The 18,504-nt window shown below is 49.5% G+C and overlaps 6 protein-coding genes across 6 annotated transcripts, besides 4 other annotated features; 3 read left to right on the top strand and 3 right to left on the bottom strand.

Annotated features, from left to right (window-relative positions):
- Positions 1-261: 261 nt before the first annotated feature.
- Positions 262-3,114, top strand: ACLA_011410 (C2H2-type zinc finger protein; the record flags this gene model as incomplete). Its single annotated transcript, XM_001274139.1, has 6 exons — positions 262-391; positions 484-912; positions 965-1,252; positions 1,311-2,352; positions 2,418-2,833; positions 2,927-3,114. 6 exons carry the CDS (start codon positions 262-264, stop codon positions 3,112-3,114), a joined length of 2,493 nt encoding a protein of 830 aa, XP_001274140.1.
- Positions 3,115-3,242: 128 nt separating this feature from the next.
- ACLA_011400 (uncharacterized protein) lies at positions 3,243-3,455 on the top strand (the record flags this gene model as incomplete). The annotated part of the gene is made up of 2 exons (XM_001274138.1): positions 3,243-3,305; positions 3,357-3,455. 2 exons carry the CDS (start codon positions 3,243-3,245, stop codon positions 3,453-3,455), a joined length of 162 nt encoding a protein of 53 aa, XP_001274139.1.
- Positions 3,456-5,396: 1,941 nt separating this feature from the next.
- Positions 5,397-6,185, bottom strand: ACLA_011390 (uncharacterized protein; the record flags this gene model as incomplete). The annotated part of the gene is made up of 1 exon (XM_001274137.1): positions 5,397-6,185. One exon carries the CDS (start codon positions 6,183-6,185, stop codon positions 5,397-5,399), a length of 789 nt encoding a protein of 262 aa, XP_001274138.1.
- A 704-nt stretch (positions 6,186-6,889) lies between these two features.
- Positions 6,890-6,910: a microsatellite.
- Positions 6,911-7,335: 425 nt separating this feature from the next.
- On the bottom strand, positions 7,336-12,386 carry ACLA_011380 (putative ABC bile acid transporter; the record flags this gene model as incomplete). Its single annotated transcript, XM_001274136.1, has 2 exons — positions 7,336-12,257; positions 12,362-12,386. The coding sequence occupies 2 exons, from the start codon at positions 12,384-12,386 to the stop codon at positions 7,336-7,338; spliced, it is 4,947 nt and encodes a 1,648-aa protein (XP_001274137.1).
- Positions 12,387-12,860: 474 nt separating this feature from the next.
- Positions 12,861-12,896: a microsatellite.
- Positions 12,862-12,896: a microsatellite.
- A 1,451-nt stretch (positions 12,897-14,347) lies between these two features.
- Positions 14,348-15,158, top strand: ACLA_011370 (putative ubiquitin conjugating enzyme (UbcC); the record flags this gene model as incomplete). Its single annotated transcript, XM_001274135.1, has 3 exons — positions 14,348-14,413; positions 14,470-14,596; positions 14,683-15,158. 3 exons carry the CDS (start codon positions 14,348-14,350, stop codon positions 15,156-15,158), a joined length of 669 nt encoding a protein of 222 aa, XP_001274136.1.
- A 1,367-nt stretch (positions 15,159-16,525) lies between these two features.
- Positions 16,526-18,141, bottom strand: ACLA_011360 (S8 family peptidase; the record flags this gene model as incomplete). Its single annotated transcript, XM_001274134.1, has 3 exons — positions 16,526-16,705; positions 16,766-17,704; positions 17,773-18,141. 3 exons carry the CDS (start codon positions 18,139-18,141, stop codon positions 16,526-16,528), a joined length of 1,488 nt encoding a protein of 495 aa, XP_001274135.1.
- A 134-nt stretch (positions 18,142-18,275) lies between these two features.
- Positions 18,276-18,301: a microsatellite.
- Between the last annotated feature and the right edge of the window lie 203 nt (positions 18,302-18,504).

Here is an 18,504-nt window from a genome sequence, read left to right as displayed (position 1 = left end):
ACTTATCAGTTGGAGTCGTGATCACATAAGCAGAGGGAGTTGGAGTCCCGTTGGAGTCACGGGGTCTGATTCCCCTCCAGTTTCGCTGGGCGCAACTTTTCCTCCTCCACTTGAAGTCTTTCTCCGATATCCAACGAGTCCACTTATTGTGATTAATCACCCCGGTTTCATTTGTCTCCAACTGGAGAGGATCCTCTACCAGTGCTCTGAAGTCTGAGTAGATATATACAAGCATTGTTCTCGTGCATCCCAAATGTCTTGATGCTGCCACAATCATCGCAACCGAACCGCGGCGGCTCTCGTCGCCCCAGTGTTGCAAAGTCCCGAGTATGCGTCCATTGCGGTCGCAACTTCCGGAGAACGGAGCATCTAGAGCGGCATATTCGCACACGTAAATCCCCTTGTTTCATGCATGATTATGCAACCATCTTACTATTCAATCAAGTACATCTTAGACATGGATCGCTGATAGCTGCGACCCAGATACCAAAGAGAAGCCATTCATCTGTTTCTGCGGGGCCGCATTCACACGCCGTGACCTTCTAAAACGACATACCCGCATCTTACATCAAGATAATGAGCTTGCTTCCCCAACATCCCAGCCTGGTCAAGAGAGCAAGGACCATGCCCAATCAACTAGTCTCCAGGCTCAAAAGCAGCCTGAAGCTCAGCCGAGCCATGAGGCTCAGTCAATCCCGCAGACAGAGGTTGCGCTTCCTGTATCATCGTCGATAGAGCAATGGCCCGGTTCGCACCCGGAACCGTATCTGGGCGATGATCATCAAAGCATGCTTCATACGCGTGGTAGCAATGCTGTTCTGGACACACACCCCGCAGTGGTTCATGACGCAGACATTCTCCAAGCTGCGCAGCTTCTTCTACCCGGTGTTTATCGCGACGCCCAACCACTTGGTAGGATATTGAATATCAGTGTGATGGCATACAATGTCTAATCCCTCTCCAGCTCAACCATTGACTTGTCTTCCCGAGGAGCTGAACCATTTCCAAGACTTTACTCACTTTCTGGATTCGATTGGACTGCCCGCGGAGTGGGTTCCTACACTCGCAGAGACACCAAACGTTCATAGTGCAGTGCCTGCCGATGTACCTGATCCTGGTGGATTGGCGAGAGAACAGCAAAACTCAAGTCGCCGCACGCAGATGGGGGGATCCCGCGATGACTCTCCATTCAGGTCTTGGTTACCATCAGTACCGCCCGGAGACGCGAGTCTAGGAACGATCTCCGACCATGGTATGTGACATGTTCACTCAAAAAAGGCCGAGTCACAGTATCTAACCATTTTCTCTAGAACCTCCTCAAAACGCGATGAACCACTCTCCTCTGAAGGTCAGCGAAGAGCAAAGACTGCGCCTCGCAACTTCCTTGGAGGAATTTCGTCAGCTAATCCCAGATTTCGTGTTGCCTTCCCGGCACACCTTGATGAGATACTTGACCTCATTCTTCGAAGGCTTTCACTTACATCTTCCCTTCATACATCTCCCGACACTACGGATCAATGAACGTGCTCCAGAACTGATCTTGGCCTTTATGGCAGTGGGCGCCCAGTATCGGCTGGAACATCGGAATGCCGAGAAGCTCTTCCATGCTTCCAAAGCGATATTACTCCATAGGCTCTCAAAGGAACCGCAACCCCAGTCTGGAGGATCATATAGCAATATGCAAATGCCATTGTATCACAATCCCGAGCCTTTTCAACAACACACCCCGGAGCCAGTTCCTTTGCCGCTCGGTAATGTCCCCGGATGGAGTGCCTGGAGACAAATAGAGAACATCCGCACGCTGCTCATTCTCATGGGATTCGCATCTTGGGAAGGAGCAGAGCTAGTACAAGAAGCCTTTGGTCTGCAGCACTTGCTAGTGCGATCATTGCGCGAATTTGGCCTGACTGAAAACATTACGGTCACTCCAAGACATTCACCTATGCACTGGCATGAGTGGGCAGAAGAGGAGTCAGTGCGCCGGACGCGACTTGTCTCCTTCTGTTTTGTTCATGTACACAGCATTGCATACAACATATACCCTGTGCTTAGAAGTAGCGAGGTGCACTTGCGCTTGCCCTGTTCGACTCAGGAATGGAAGGCCACCACGGCGAGTGAATGGGAGGTCGCACAGAAGGAGATCATTTCGCAACAATTGTTCTTTCAAGATGCATTGGCCCTTCTTCTGCAGAACTCAAGGACGCCCGTCATGTTAAATCCAATTCCTACACCTTTGGGAAACTATATACTGCTGCATGGTCTCCTTCAACGCATTCATCTGGTAAGCGAGCTATCCATACCGAACGGGGACCAAACCTTTTCTCTCCCCACAGAGGAACTTAACAAACTCGAGTAAGTCTGACGAAATCGATTTAAGACATCTGGAGAATGCAACGGTCTAATTCTTGTGTCTACAGGAGAGCCCTGCGATCCTGGACTTCCGTTTGGCAACAAGCACCCGAGTCCAGTCTCAATCCCCATAATGAGAATGGCCCTATTCCCTTTACCTCCAGCTCGCTTTTGGGCCTGGCCTACGTTCGACTTTCCCTTAACTTGGGTCCTTACCGCCAACTGGAGACACGGGATCCATATTGCATTGCTGCGGCACTACATCGCTCACCCCGTCCAGGACGAAGCTATCGGCTGACACCTGCACTGATTTATGCCGCACACGCATTAAGCATTCCTGTTCGCTTGGGCATTGACTATGTTGCACGCAGCCAAGCATTCTTCTGGAGCGTGCGCCACTCTCTCGCCAGCCTAGAGTGTGCTGTCCTTCTAAGTAAATGGCTTTTATCTTTGGCGGAGGCAGGGAGTGGGACAACGCTGAGTGGTATGAGAGCTAGTATTATTTGACACCGAAAGACCGCGGCTAATTCTGACTCAGAAAATGAAAGCCGGATCCTTCATTGGACCCGGTGCATAGTCGAGGAAGCTTATGCATCGATGGATCTCGAAGAAGGGGAGGAAACCCCGAATCTCGACCCTCGAAGTCTTGGACATGCCGTCATCAAGCTTTGGGCCCGTCTATTCCGAAAGAATACACAGTGGCCATTCATTAATGTTATGGGAGAGAGTCTGGAGAAGTACCTGGCGCTGGTACGGACAGGTTGATGATGTGGCGCCATCAGAATCGGTTCATCCAGGTATGCACATCAGACACCTGTAGCAAGGTTGCCAAAATTTTAATGGATATATGTCCTGACTGGTGATCTTCCAAGGCTGCTGGCATGCCCTCAATCATGGAGAATTTTGGTGTTGCCGGCTCTTTTGAGCGTAGCTTCAAAGGTTTAGCCAAGATCAAGGTTTGTACATCATATTGTACATATTTTCATGTCTATACTCGTTGATTCCAGTACATGTACCAAATTATTACATACGCTGTTGACCTTCGGTCTGTTTCCACACCTAGCCGGATTAACGAGTGGAGCACCAGTTGTTCGCAGGTTTCATAGAAGTCCATTCAGTCGCTCTTCGAGAACTTCTAGTCTTTCCCTCTTGTTCTCCCATCTGTGCATGACTTCCCGATGTTCCTCATGCGAAAACTAGCCATCTTGACCAACAGTATCTGCTCGCAGTCTGTCAAGCTCACTATAGATTTCTGCCCATTCTTCTACCTGTTGCCCATTCTCAATAATCTCCTTTTATGAGAAGGGGATAGGGCAGGGCACTGCTAGCCCTTTGCGGTGCAATGATCTGATCCCATTTCTTACATATTTGTATCATGAGCTCTCTAAGCAGAATTAGACTGCCTTGGAAAGTCTATCTAATAATATAGAAGATAAATGTAGTGGGATCATCATCATTGTTGTGCATCATATCCATAGCCTTAATAAGAGATAGGTTGAATTTTCTGGAAGCCAGTTTATAGAACTTCTTCAACTAAGATCTATCAAGCCTTTCTTCTGCTAGTTCCTCGGATAGAGACAGGGTATTAAAGTCCTCAGGCAATATGGGTTAAACTGCACCCCATGAGTATGGATCTTCGCAGTCAGAGACAGATGGGAACTTAGACTGCATAAAGAGCGGGGCAGTATAGATAGCTGACCAGTTGATTATGGTTGATATCTTGGTTGGGTCTGAGGAGTTCATAAAGATGTTCTTAGCGTGGAGATCATGGTGCAGGAGGATGGGGATGTAGAGGGTTTCGATGCTTGGTAGGATGTGAGGTAACACTTCTAGGAACTGTCCAAGGAGATGGATATATGTATCACGTCTCCGTTTTGTTCTTCCCAAGATGGATAGACGAGGAGGCGGGTTTCGGATTATGGCCATCTCGCGCTTTGGGATGGATGAACACGGTGTTCCTCGACCGTCTCCACTTCATTCCTTTTGTACACTGACGGGATCAATTGAAGACCATACATGTACCGTACACGGCCCCCGATCTATACCCAGCTCTGCCACTCCCTCTTCCCAGAGCGCTGGCGGAGTTGTTCAGTCCGAGGACGAATTTCGACGCAGCCTCTTGTCCTGGCCCGCTCGGGTCAAGGACCCTTCTACCATGAAGGGAACATGTCTTTGTAGTACAAGCTGCCATGAAAGGGAAAGTTGGCATTCATGAGTTTAGGTTCAATCCGGCCAACAGTCTACTGTAGACCTGAGATCGATATCGAACTTGATGCACCGCTTTTCGAGTTGTTACAGTTCATTGTACAGCCAGCGACCTGGTGTATATAGGAAGAAGGGATTTTCTTTTTTTTTTTATTCATAGAGGGGCTCTGGGTGAGGGATTGTATGCTCCTTCTGGAATCTGTAGCTAGCTGTAGAGGTCGATAGAAAAGGCTTTAGGATACTGCGAAGCCCTCCTATCGCGATGTTTCCATGTAAATGCTACAGCTGAGGATATATCTATGCTGTACAAACGCAGGGTTTTAAAAGCCAAAAAGAACTGATGAACGATGCAAACAACGATAGCGCGAGCAGTTGCTGCAAAGTGTTCAATATCTACTCGGTTGTCAGCATCCTCGCTGATATATAAAATCGTTGATGAGATGCATTTAAAGCAGCAGACAATGGAGGAAGAAACGCCAAACGTATATCGAACACACGTGAATTATCTGCGAATATGTTCTTTTTCATAAATTTCAATAGATTACTTGCATCTCTCATATCAAAATCTTTCGACGGTGCGTAGGATGGTACTGCAGAACATAGAACTAGTTCTGACAATGAAGATTAGTTACTAAAACTTTCGGGCCAGATCGAATGCATCTTCTGTCCGTCACTCCCCTTCCACAACATTATATATTCTTATTAAGTACAGTGCTGACATGATATAAATGTCCATTGAGCCCAAATACCTCACAAGGCACCGCCAACATCTATGTAAAAAGCCAATGATATACCTTGTCATTCAATGGCTTATCAAACACGGCGCTTGATTTGTAGCGAGTTTAGAAGAATCTCTTCTTGCTGGAGCCGGTGGCAGTGGCGGTAGAAGTAGCAGAGGCGTCAGAGCTGGAGCCAGCACCCGCACCAGTCGAGGAAGCAGCTGCTGAGCTGGAAGTGGTGGAGTTGCTACCGCCTAGAGAGCCGATCAGGGGCCCGATGGTGAGGTTGCCGCAAGGGGGCTGAGGCGCTGACACGCAGCCATTGATGTAGTCACCGAGTTGGCCGGGGTTTTGGCCGGAGGTGAGTACATAGTCGGGGCTGTAGGCTGGGGTCAACGAGGTAGCATTGTTGGGGAAGACAACGCCCTCCTGGGTGGTGGCGAGGTAGCCGGAGTGGGCACCATGCTGAACAGCCAGACGGGCGAGGAGGAAGGAAACCTCGGGTGCCTGGGTGTAGCCTTCGAGACCAATGAGGGCGCCGCTCACGCTCTGCTCGAGCTGCAGGGCGGTCTGCAGGAAGCTCTCGCTGTCGCTGGGAGTTTCGAAGGTGAAGTTGCACTTGGGGGAATCGAAGTTCTCAACCCGGTTGCCGAGCTGCTGCACCGCCCGCACACCCAGTCGGTTCTGACGTTGCATGCCCTGCAGGTTGGTATAGTAGTTGGCGTTGGAGCTGTTCACAGCGGAGTTAAGGAAGGTCTGGTTGAGGGGGGTCGACGAGTAGAATTGCTCAATCAAGTACTCGAGCGCCCAAGTGAGCTGAACGACCTGAACATCGCCCGAGGAGGGTGTGCAGTAGCTGTTGTTGGCAGCGGTGGCCGCGCCGGCGACAAACAGGGCAGAGAAGAAACGCATGATGAATATGGGTTTTATCTGTCTGGCTGTTGACTTGAAATGATGCCTGAAAGCGCGAAGAAGTACGGTGACCAGAGGAGGGGATTGGTGTGGAATTGGAGAAGTTCGTAAAGATCACAAGAAAGGCTTCACCTCGAGCTGCTCTCTTATAAGCTCCGTCGCGACAGGAAACCAAGTCCTTGCGGTCATCATGAACAACGCACACCACACACTTGCGGATGCAACGATATGATGAAATCAAGACAATCCCTGAACAAATTGACTTTCTATCAGACGGAAACATCTGCGGATAGTGTAAGCTCTAATTCCTCTTGATGTCCTTTGCATCATGACCCCGGCTACGGGAAACCTTGTTTGAGCGGTACCAGAGATAAAGTGAACCGGCTCGCCGAGAGCCGTTCGAACAATAGAGTTTCTCTGAATTCTCTTTCACCTAGACCCTTGGGCTCGATATCTGAAGACCAGAGGAGTTCGTGTCAGCCTCTCCCAGGCATCCGAGCGGTTGGCCACCATGATCTCATGGATGGTTTCCGTCCAGCTCCGAGGGTTCGGGACTGAGAGTCTCCGGATCAATGGATCAAGTCAAGCAATCATTCAAGTAGTCTTCCAAGTTTTTTTTTTTGAAATAGCAACGGACAGTCATGCTTTGCTGCTAACGAGGCAGGTGTCAAGAGTCTGCCCAGTTGATAGAAGAGGTACTCACTGTCAGTCAGTCAGTCAGTCAGGGATCGATGATCAGCAGTGAGGATCATCTTATGCACTAGTCTAAATGTAGGCAGTTGTCGGCTCAAGCCGCTCATCTACTACTAACGACTTGGCGCCTGAGGCAGAAGTTCGCCCAGTGCCATTATTTTAATTACACAGAGAACGCAATATTCGATATGACCATTCTTGTTGATAATCGATACGATGCTGCAGTACTGTGTATACAAATGGCAAGGGCAAAAGGCATCTCTAATTGCCATATACAGTAGAAGAATAATGATAATCAGCCCTAATAATAGCCTCCCAATAAGGAATTCGTAACTTTTGGTCCCTGTGGCCGAGGACAGGAACTCGAAACAATCAAGGGAAAGGAAAATATATGACAAGCAGTAACTGACAAGCGCGATTAATAGGTCAGTATGTACTCGGAATACTCAGCAGAGGGCTATGAGTCATCGACAAGACGTTTAGCTTCCCATGCCTTCTTCGCTCCCTCCAGGAGGGTCTCGAAATTGCCACTGTTCTCGCACATGCTCCGGAAGAGACCGTCCGGCTTATTGATGAGGGTCCAAGGATGGTCATACTCAATCACACGACCGTGATCAAGCACTAACACCTTATCGTAGTCAATGATTGTTTGCAAGCGGTGGGCGATGGTGATAATGGTGCTGTCCCGCAACTCGCGCAACGTCTCTTGGATCTTAGAATCGGTGTTATAGTCGATCGAGGCTGTCGCCTCATCCATCATCAGAACCTTGGGGTTCTTCAAAAGAGCACGGGCTAGGCAAAGGAGCTGTCTCTGTCCTTGGGAGAGGTTCGAGCCAGACTCCGAAACGGGAGACTCCAAGTTGCGGAAGACGTTCTTATTATCCTGAGCGCCAGTGACTCCCACGCCGGCTCCGTTGGTTATTGCCGGCCGAGCCTCTGCGTTGGTAGGTGCAATGGCCGTGACAGGGGTTGCTGTGCCAGATGTCTCTGGCCCAATCAGATGAACACGGCGCAGAGCTGTGAACATCTGCTCGTCGCTGAACAAATTGAATGGATCGAGGTTAGTCCGGATACTGCCAGTAAAGAGAGTGGGGTCCTGTGGAACAATGGTGATAGCCTCTCGCAAATCCCGTAACCCGATGCTGCCAATATCCAACCCGTCAATGACTATCTTGCCCTCTTCCGCTTCGAGCCCACGGAAGAGCGCAAGGGCGAGGGAGCTTTTTCCAGCACCAGTACGCCCAACGATGCCCACCTTCTCCCCAGGCTTCACTGCAAAAGACACATTTCGAAGCACAGGATCGAGATCAGACCTATACCGGGTAGTATAGTCGATAAAATCGACAGCACCACCACTAGGCCAGTCAGCGGGCGGTCTCGAGTCTGGAATTACTGCCTTGGCTTCTTGCTCCACATCAAGATACTCCTTCACTCGTTCCACCGAATTCATGCTCTGCTGGACCTCTGAGTACAGACGGACCAGCCACAGCACATTCTCTGTGAACGTGACCGCATAGGTCAATGATAAACCAGCAGCACCGGCATCGATCTTGCCAACGTTAATCAGGACGAAAGTGGCCGTGAAAAAGGAGACCAAGGCTCCGGTGATATCCACACGGAATGCTAGCCAGCGGTTACTGGCCCAGAGGTAGATGTGGGGACGGTTGTAAGCATTGATACGTCGGTGGTTGTCGATGATAAATCGTGGACCATCTCCGTACGCACGGATAGTGACAATACCGTTCAGAGTCTCGCCAAATTGCTGATACAAAGGACTCCGCTGTACTGACTCCAGTCTCTTCATGTCCCGAGATGCGTTTAAATAAACAGCGCCCAGGGCAAAGTATACCATTGTGATGAAGATCGCCGCGATAAGGAACCCAGGAGTGATGATGGAAATCAGCACCACGATCATGATCACGGACGCCAAGCAATGAAGCATACCAATCGCAACTGGCGCGACTTCTTGATCAACAGCTTCAATATCCTTAGAGAACCGATTCATCAGCTGACCCAGCGGGGTGGAATCGAAGAACTTGAATTTCGCATGCATCACGGCATCCAAAAGACGCCGATGTATTTTGGAAGAAGCGTTCAATGAGCCCCAGAAGAGAACTCCTTCCCTAAACAAGGAGATAAGAACGTAGCCAATGCCCAGGAGAGCGTATACTCCGAGATAATAGGAAACATTCACGTCGCGATCTGTAGCGGCAGTCCACCGCCCGCTGAATTGAGGAACGTAGGTGTTGGAAGTCCGGGGAACACCTCCAGCATTGAAGGACGGAAATTTAAGGCTTGTTGCTGCAGCGTAATTACCGGCATCATCCGACTCAATGTCTTTGATCTGGTAAGAGTTCGCCCATTGTCTAATCCAGAGGTTGGTAGAGACGGAGCCAAATTGCTGCAGACTAAAGACAAGTGCCGCAGTGATCCAGTAATACCAAGGACCCATCGACCGAAGATAGAGTTGAATGGTTGACCACTTGATACTGCCAACGGCTTTCGATTCTGTCAACTTGGACTGGGAATTCTCGTCGTTCTGCTTCCCTGTTGAACCATTCACCTTCCCATTCGCAGAAGGTTGATCATCAACTTGCCCTTCTTCCGAATCTGATTGCCGGCGAGATAGGTGAGGAGTACTCGCTCTTGAAGCTGGGACCGATTTGAAATAATCGTCGCCGAAGGCGCCTGAACTTGCCACATCTTCGGGGCGGCCTTGGGCACTAACCTTGCCATTGTCTAGGACAATCACAAAGTCCGCTTGTGGGACAGTCAGAGCAACATTATGAGTAACAAGGACACAAGTCCGATCCATCATCAAAGGTCCCGTAAGAGCCTCCCGAAATATATGCTTGGCTGTGTGAGAATCGACGGCGCTAAGACAATCATCCAGCAGAATATGGCGGGCTCGGCTGTAAATAGCGCGAGCCAAGGAGATCCTCTGTTTCTGTCCACCAGAAAGACTGATACCTTTCTCGCCCACTAGGGTTTGATCGCCTGCGTCGAGGATAGCAAGATCCCGTTCCAGGGCACAGGCTTTGATGACGGCCTTGTAGCGACGCTCGTCAAAGGGTGATGCAAACACGATATTCTCTTTGACTGTGGCATTTACCAGCCATGCTTCCTGCGCACAATAGGCGACACTCTCAATGAGCCCGGTTTGAGGATCAACTGGCAACTCTGTTCGATTAGCCGTACCTCCAGGAAGATGGACGTTTCCATCCAACAGCTTCATCTCTCCTAGGAGAGCCATCAGTAGAGACGTCTTTCCTGATCCGGTGGGCCCGGCAATGATATTAAGTTTGCCTACACGGAACTCCACGTCGATATTGATCAACCGGAAGGCCTCCCTACTGTCAGTTGTGCCTTGTCTGGAAGAGTCTTTTTGAGGAGTTCCCCATGACAGTGTAGCATTTTCCAGGGCAATCTTCGGAGTTATGTCAAGATTGGCGCTTCTGCTCAACTGAATGTACTTCTCCGTTTCTTCTTCATGAAGGTACTTATCTACCCGGTCCAGGGAAACCTTGGATTCTTGAACGTGAGCAACCATATCAGCCAGTTGATCCAGAGGCACGCGAAGTAGAGAGAACATCGAAAGGGCCGGAAAGGCGACCGATGGGGTTAGCTTTTTCTTCTCGACAACTGTGTACAAGAAAAACGAGGTGAAGGTGATGAGAATCGGTGTCCCATACCAGACAGTTGCCGCAAACGACCACAAAATGTAGCGGGAGCGTAGTGACTTCAACTCTGCTCTGCGCTTCTCATCGATGATATCTTCGAATCGCTGCTCCCATGCAAAGTACTTTACGATTCGGATGTTCTGAAGGACTTCATTGGTGGAATGAATCCGCGCATCCGTGCCAGCGAGGATTTGATTTTGCAGCCTGGCAAAGCCCTTGGCAATGAAGAGGTTAACGGGAAGCATGAGAACCATGAGGACGATACCAGCAAAGGAGCTGAATCCCAGGAGTCGATATAGAAGTGTTACAGCAATGATGATTTGAACTGGAACACTCGCCCACAGAAAGTGGAGGTAGGCACCCACTTCGCTGACCTTAAAGGAATCGATGGCCATCAGGTTGATAATGGTTCCAACGTTAGCCAATTTGGATGGGTCAATCTTTTCAGCCTCCGATTGGTTTGGAGTGTCCGACTCAGAGTCGGTAGTGGCCTTCTTTTTCTTGCGACCAAAGGAGAAGATTCGACTTTTCTTGCCGTCTTTGGGTGGTTCTTCGGTCGTTTTCTTCTTAGGAGCATCTAAAGATGCACCGGCTTTTCGCCGCAGGGCTTTGGCGTAAATCTCGCCAATAATAATAGCACGGAGTTTGACCCCCAGCTTTCGACCAATCCAAAGGGCTTGTCCATCAGCAACACCCTGAATAGCTCCAGAGCAGAATAGGAGAATCGCGTACAGCCAGGCTGCGTTGGCGGTGGTTGACCTGGGGTCCTCCACATACTCCAGGATGGCCTTGAGAAGGAGCGTGGGCAAATATGTAAATAGATTAGAAAAGACAGTCCATGCACCCTGCACCAACAAAGTGCCGTAGAAATAGCGCCCGAGTCTCCAGACGAGTGAGCCCTTGGTCTGCTGACGGCGAAAGTCTTCCAAGACCGTAGCAGCTTTTTGCGACGTGGTCAGGTTCCAGATATCATCTAGCTCAAGGGGTTGGCTGTACCCCTTCCAGATCAAAGGATCGAGCCAGTTGAATGTTACCAGGGACAACAGGCTAGCCTTCGGGTGTCGTGGCGGCTCCAGTCCATCCTCGTATTGCACCCAAACTGCCTTGTTCCCTCTGCGTGTGGTCAGGGCGATGAGCAATAGTAGCGTTGACAGCGAAAATTCGACAGCGCTCAGGGTTAAAGCACGTTTTGAGATCGGATGGATAACCGCAGACCGGAAAACAAAGACATTAAGTAACCACTGTATAGCGTAGAGAGCGGCCGTGTGGCTCCACAGCCTTGGAGTTGATTGCAAGTTCAAAGTCGAGAGCGTGAAGCGGACTAGCACCAGAATCATTATATAGCCCCACGAAACAAGCTTGCCCACAGCTGGAAGTGTGCCATTGTCTCCCCAAGCGTTGGTATCCAATACGATGACAATCGTGGTCAAAACACCCACTAATGCAGCCACTTCCAGAGCTACCGTAGCGATTTCACCGCGCGGACGATCGATTTCCAGGTGCGGCCGCTCGGCCTGTGTCGCCTTCAATAACATCGGGTCGGTTTCCTCCCCCTCTTCTCCATCGGCCGGTCCGACGACGTGACTGTCATCCTCAACCTCGTCCTCATTCACCAGAACTTTGTAAGCGACACCTTTCCGAGCGAGGATGAAGCGATATGCGACTCGGAGTACGATATACAAAAAGGACAGACCGCATGCTGATAACGGAAATATGAATTGCAGATAACTGTATCAGGATTCAGAGATTAGAGTCCCGATTTGCTTGAACGAGGGAAACAAAGATGGGTGAAGGCGGACATACCTGCGCTGGAAACAGCGGGAGACATCGTCAATGGCCCAGATAGGGCCATGGCATTCTACTCCCATTTTCTTAAAAGGAAAAATTGAACCCAAAGTGGTCAGAACGAAAGCTACGACGGTCCAGTCGCCTCAAATCCGAGTGCTGGGAGCCCAGCCACGGTAGATGACGTCGAGTTGAGGCTAAAAGAACGAAGATCTTGCCAAAGAGCTACTCGCGTTACTGACAGCTTTCCGACATTGAGATGCAGGAGGAACCTGGCATCGCCAGCAATCTGGTTGGAAAGGGCGAGGACAGGGGATTATCTAGGCAAGAAAAGGAAGAGACCGAAGGAATGAATACGAAGTTTCCCGAACCAGGTTATGTAGTAGGAAGAAATGAATTTGACGGGGTCCAGTCTTATTAACTAGTAATGGATGGTTATCATTGGGGCAGAAGGCGGAAGAGGAGCGGCGAGCTGATTAGGAAAAGAGAGAGAGAAGTCTTTCTTTGAGACAGAAAAACTACTACTACTACTACTACTACTACTACTACTACTCCGGAGGCCGATGCAACTGGATTTTGCACTAATAATCTCTACGTACTTGAAAACTACCCTAATCAACTAGTGGCTTCTAGGAGGATTTTGAAGTTGGAGACCAGAAGGCTCAGAAGCACCAAGCAATCAATGTACTTGGTCCAATGCTAAAAGTGGCACTAACAACGCTCTTGTCGCGGATACTGTTCAATCTGCTTTTCTTTGTCGATGAGTCAAAGGGACGAAACATTTTCCAATCTACAGTACTCCGTAGTGAGACATAAATCACCAGATGACTCTTCATAGCTGCAACGAAGACGCCCATTATTCCCCCAACTCGAGCATATCACTCTTCTCAACATCAAGAGGCTAAGAGAGCGCGTCCCTACCGTGTCAGCAACACCGCTTTAAGACCAGTCAATGCTTCCTGCACAATTCTTACAAGTTCGTCCATTACTGTATCACACCGACCCCTGCTCGACATACCTAGATGCTGCAGGGAACTGCAAGCCAACCAATAGATTGACTGGCGGCATCAACTGGGCTTCGGCGTGTGTCAGTTGCCGCGCTAGTCATGGTGGTCTCGGACATTGATGGGATGGATATTGGATACTAAATGCTAATGAGTCACTCTAACGATGCCTGTGCTTTTCTTATCAGACAGTCAGGTTAATCTCTTGTCCTATAGAAGCCGGATTAGGTAGAGGAATCTGCGAGTAGTGGACTATCGGCTATCCTCGTGAGCTCAATGAGATACGGGATAGTCATCCTCCTACGAAGCCATGGATCTCGGGCTAGATAGCAGATAATGAAGAGAGCCAGTTATTAGTTGCTGACCTACATCATCTACATGATATTATCTTTATAGCTGCATGGCAACTCCACTCGCAAAGCTTTGCTGGTTCCCCCACTGTTGACTTTTGCTGACTGGTGATCTGTCTCTTTCCGAAGATGAGGTGCTAGCAAAACTTTAGAGCCTGATCTAGTCAGCACGTTACCCATACCTTTCACTCAGTTACTACTCCAGCCTCAACCTAGATACTTTAAATCACCAAGAAATGTCGAGGCAATCCTCGAATTCAGTCCACTAGATACTTACCCATAGACCAGACTGCAGCAGATTTCCCGCTTTCGGTGTAGCGCCACCCCGGGACTTTCCGTCATGGATTGCCACGCCGGCATTGTAACCCACATTGGAAAGTCATGGCCATAACTTACTATGGCTGCATTTATGATGGAGTCTACCTAGGCGACCATCCAGTGTGCCTCAGTAGCGACTTGTATCTCTTTCTCTCTCTTTTCCTTCTGTGTTATTCCCTTGAGTGTTCCAACATTCCCTTCTCTGAACTGGGTGCCGGGATCCCTCCTGTGTCTTCCTTTTCCGACTTACCCCTTTCAAGACACTCTCTGCCACAGTTGGCTTCTCCTTCCACATCGACTCCCACGAGTCTTGCCCATTTTTGGTCCCCGCCATGGCGGAGCGTATCTTGATGAACGAATACAAGGCTTTGGCCAAGGAGGAATGGGTGAACATCGAGGTACGCTCACTCACTTGCTGACCCTATCACCCGAAGCTAACACGCTTTTTGGACAGCTCAACAACGAAGACATCTTTAACTGGAATGTCGGGCTGATCGTTCTGAATCCGGATTCGTTGTACTATGGCGGCTACTTCAAGGCTTCTATGAAATTTCCAAAGAACTATCCATATTCTCCTCCTGGTAAGAGGCATCCCCAAATCACTATCTTATCGCTTCCCCTGCTTTTAGTCCATACGCCACTAATCGCTGTAATCCATGATATCTAGAATTCCGTTTTCTCCGACCCCTCTACCACCCCAATATCTACCCCGACGGCAAGCTCTGCATATCTATCCTACACGCGCCCGGCGAAGATGAGATGTCCGGCGAGCTGGCTTCGGAGCGCTGGTCCCCTGCCCAACGCGTCGAGTCTGTCTTAATATCCATTCTCTCGCTCCTAGACGATGCAGAAGTGTCGTCGCCCGCCAACGTCGACGCTGGTGTCATGCTGCGGCAAGATCCTGAGTCGTACAAGATCACCGTGAAGAAGAACGTCGAGGAGTCTAAGAAGGATATTCCCGAGGATTTCGTTATGCCCACGCATGAAAGTTCCATGAAGAAACCCGCGGATAAGATAGACGATGCAGACTTTTGGGCCGATAGCGATGTCGACAGCGACGTGTTTGGTGGGAGTGACTCGGACGAAGACTTGGATATCGACGACCAGGATACCGGTAGCGATGACGAGGAGGATGAGGACTGATGGTCACGGGTTGGAAGAGCTATTTGGGTTTTCTTTTTCGTTATTTCATATTTCTGCGTTCATCATCTCTGGGTTCAAGATCTCATCAGCTTGTTATGCATAGCGTGGCGCATTGGTAGGCGAGGACATGGATATTTTTGACGGTTTATGGTCATATTTATCTCGAATATCATATGCTCTTTACGACTTGTTTATTCGCTTTTCGTGCTATACATTGGGTTGATCTGGATCATGTCGTTGGTCTATTACTTGTGTCGAGAACCACTAACATATATATACTACAGCAGTCACGCATATATAGAGATAGAATATTGTGTTCTTCAGCTCAAAACATACTCCTTAGGTAGTATTACATAGAGAGCTGGTATTTACCTCCTCCCCATGATATATCTACCACATACTTACTTATGCACCACACCCTCATCGCATCGCCCCTCTCAGCACAGATCGTCAATACCAAAATAACACACAGATAGCTAGCTAACTACCATACCTAGGTAGATAGCACCATCGCACCACCCACTTGCCGATCAATTCCCCAATCCCCAACTATCACTCGGATCTCCATTCCCCTCTCCTCAACCCATGACTCAAACCCAGACACATGCCCATTCCTATTCCCTGCACAGAGGGGTCACGCTATCCCTCCAAGTCTCAAGCTCCAAGGTCGGAATAAAGTTGCTAATACGCAGGTACTACCTTAAGCTCTCAGTCCCGTCCTGCTACAAGCACCGGCCAGATCATAAACCAGGCTTGTGTTACAGATCAACCGACCTGATATACGTTGTGGGAGTGGTACTGCTTGATGTTGTACGAAAAATGGTTGATAAATCACTAGGTACTCAAGTGAGGATAGGCAGCTTAGGATACTGTGCATGATTGTTGTGTTTGCTTACGCCATTTATGATCTCAATTGCGAATAGCGGGCAACAATGAAGGACAGCTGCCCCCATGATCTGAATTCGGCGTACTTATGCCATCATACCAGGTATAACCATTCTAGTTCAATAATACCTATGTATAAGTCATCAGTGGCAATGATAGCTTTCAGCCCATTTCCATTTCATTTACAACTGAGCGGGGGGTGTTGGTTATTTCTAGGATTCACAATGTCAAATTGCCAGTCTGTTGAAGCACCCAAAACGAAATCCTCTAAATCAGTTCTCAAAATGTATGGTTGTGGACATGTATACTACGATAAAAATGAAAGCAGATGAACATTCGGATGATGTGATGCAATCAATGCACCATCATCTCCTCAAGCCAGAGCAAAAAAAAGTAACCTGCGCCAGCGTGTTCTCTCCCAACGACCCATTCCCGTGTTCGATAAAAATGAAGCAATACCCTTGACCCATGAAATTTCACAATTAAGCAATAGCAGCATCATGAATCTCGCTGTAGATAGCACCAAGCTCCTCAGTGAGAAGTTTCTCGGCCTTGTGAACCAGACCCTCGAAGCGGTCCTTAACGCTAGAAGCAGCCTTGTAACCACCGCTTGTGACAATGTCAGTGTAGTTAGAGGAGCCACCACCGTTCCAGGCAAGGAGCTGCATATATGTCAGTCGTCGTCCTGCAACCAATTCATGTACAATGGCATTGAAACTTACGTTGGGAGTGTCGGATGGAACATCGCTAAGGGCACCTTGGGTGGCGATGGCAATGATATCCTTCTTAAGCTTCTTGGGAGTGAGCTCGTCCACAGCAAAGGCAGAGTCCTTGGAGGGCTGGAGGGAGACAAAGTAAGCCAACAGGCCGGCAATGTGAGGAGAGGCCATCGAGGTTCCCGAGATGGTGTTGACAGCGTGCTTGGAACCAATCCAAGTGGAGAGAATGTTGAGGCCAGGAGCGAAAATGTCAGTGCACTTTCCATAGTTGGAGAAGTACGCCCGCTCATCCTGGAGAGTCGAAGCCGCAACAGTGATAGGGTTCTCGGCAGCTGCGGGGGAGTAGTTGCAGGCGTCGGCATTGTCATTACCAGCGGCAACAGCGAAGTGAAGGCCAGCCTCGACACCAGCATTGACGGCAGCTTCAAGGGTTCTAGACTTGCCACCACCGAGACTCATGTTGGCAACACTACCCTTGAATCCCTTGATCTTACCGTCCTTAGCATCCTTGGCCTTCTTGAGATGAGAGTTGACAGCCCACTCAACACCAGCGACGACATCGGACATGGTACCAGAACCGCTCGATCTCAGCACCTTGACGGCGTAGAGGTTAGCCTTCTTGGCAACACCGTATTTCAGGCCAGCAATAGTTCCAGAGCAGTGAGTTCCGTGGCCGTTGCCATCAAGATCTTCATCATTGGTAGGTATGGTCTTTCCCCACTGGGCACGACCCTCGAAATCAACATGATCGATGTTGATACCAGTGTCAATGGTGTAAGCATCAACTCCCTCACCGCCTTCTGACGCATACAGGTACTTGTTGAATGTACCGAAAGAAAGGCCGTCACGGTGGGAGATACGAGCGAGACCCCATGGTGCACTCTTCTCCACAGTGTTGTCCTCCATTGTATGGACCTCAGAGTCTTTCTCAATGTATTCGACCTATAATCGATGAAATGGTCAGCGAGACATGCTCAAGATGTTGCATTCGGGGTTATCAAGGTACTCACGTCAGAATGTCTGCGAACTTGCTCAATCACATCTTCATGGAAGTGTCCTGAGTAGCCCACAAGGGTTCCAGCGATGTCAAAAGTGTTCTTCAGGCCAGAGAAGGTCTCCTCGGTGAAGTCAAAGAGACCCCGTTTCTTTAGCTCAAAATGCTCGTTCTGAGCACTGTGGATGTCCTGCACCCAGCTGTGGTGAGCAGCGGCCGACTCGGCTTTGACATGCTTCTTGAACACAACGATGTATGAGTCTGGAACCTCCTTGTTGTTCGAGGACGAGAGGATAGGGGCAGCTCCATTGTGGATGGAGTCAACGACCACAGGGGACGCAGCCGCGAGCAGCGGGAGCAAGGATAGGCTGAGATAGCCTTTCATGATGAACTACTAGGACGAAAGTTTGGCAAACAGATGAAATAATAAGATAAAAGGGATGGGAATAGATGGTTGAGGATGGATGGGAGAGAGAGATGGGAGGATGAGGAGGAGGATGGGGGAGGTTGGAGTAGAAGAGGAGAAGATGAGGAGAAGATGAGGACGACTACTAATGGTCTCCTCAGCAGGTAAGGGCAACGGAGGATGATGCAACCGGGGATACGGTAACTTACAGCAGATGACCTGGAGCCTGCTGGAGAAACACTGCCTGACTGGCTGTCGATCAGCCCAGATTAGCGCGGCGGGAACTTAGCCCGGAAGACCTGGGGTATGGCGGTCGGCGGATAGGCGGTATGGTAAGGATTA

This window comes from Aspergillus clavatus, genomic scaffold (genome assembly GCF_000002715.2).
Source record: "Aspergillus clavatus NRRL 1 1099423829795 genomic scaffold, whole genome shotgun sequence".
NCBI lineage: Eukaryota > Fungi > Ascomycota > Eurotiomycetes > Eurotiales > Aspergillaceae > Aspergillus > Aspergillus clavatus.
The sequence above is the reverse complement of the archived record's forward strand: the minus strand, read 5'-3'. Positions and strand labels throughout refer to the sequence as shown.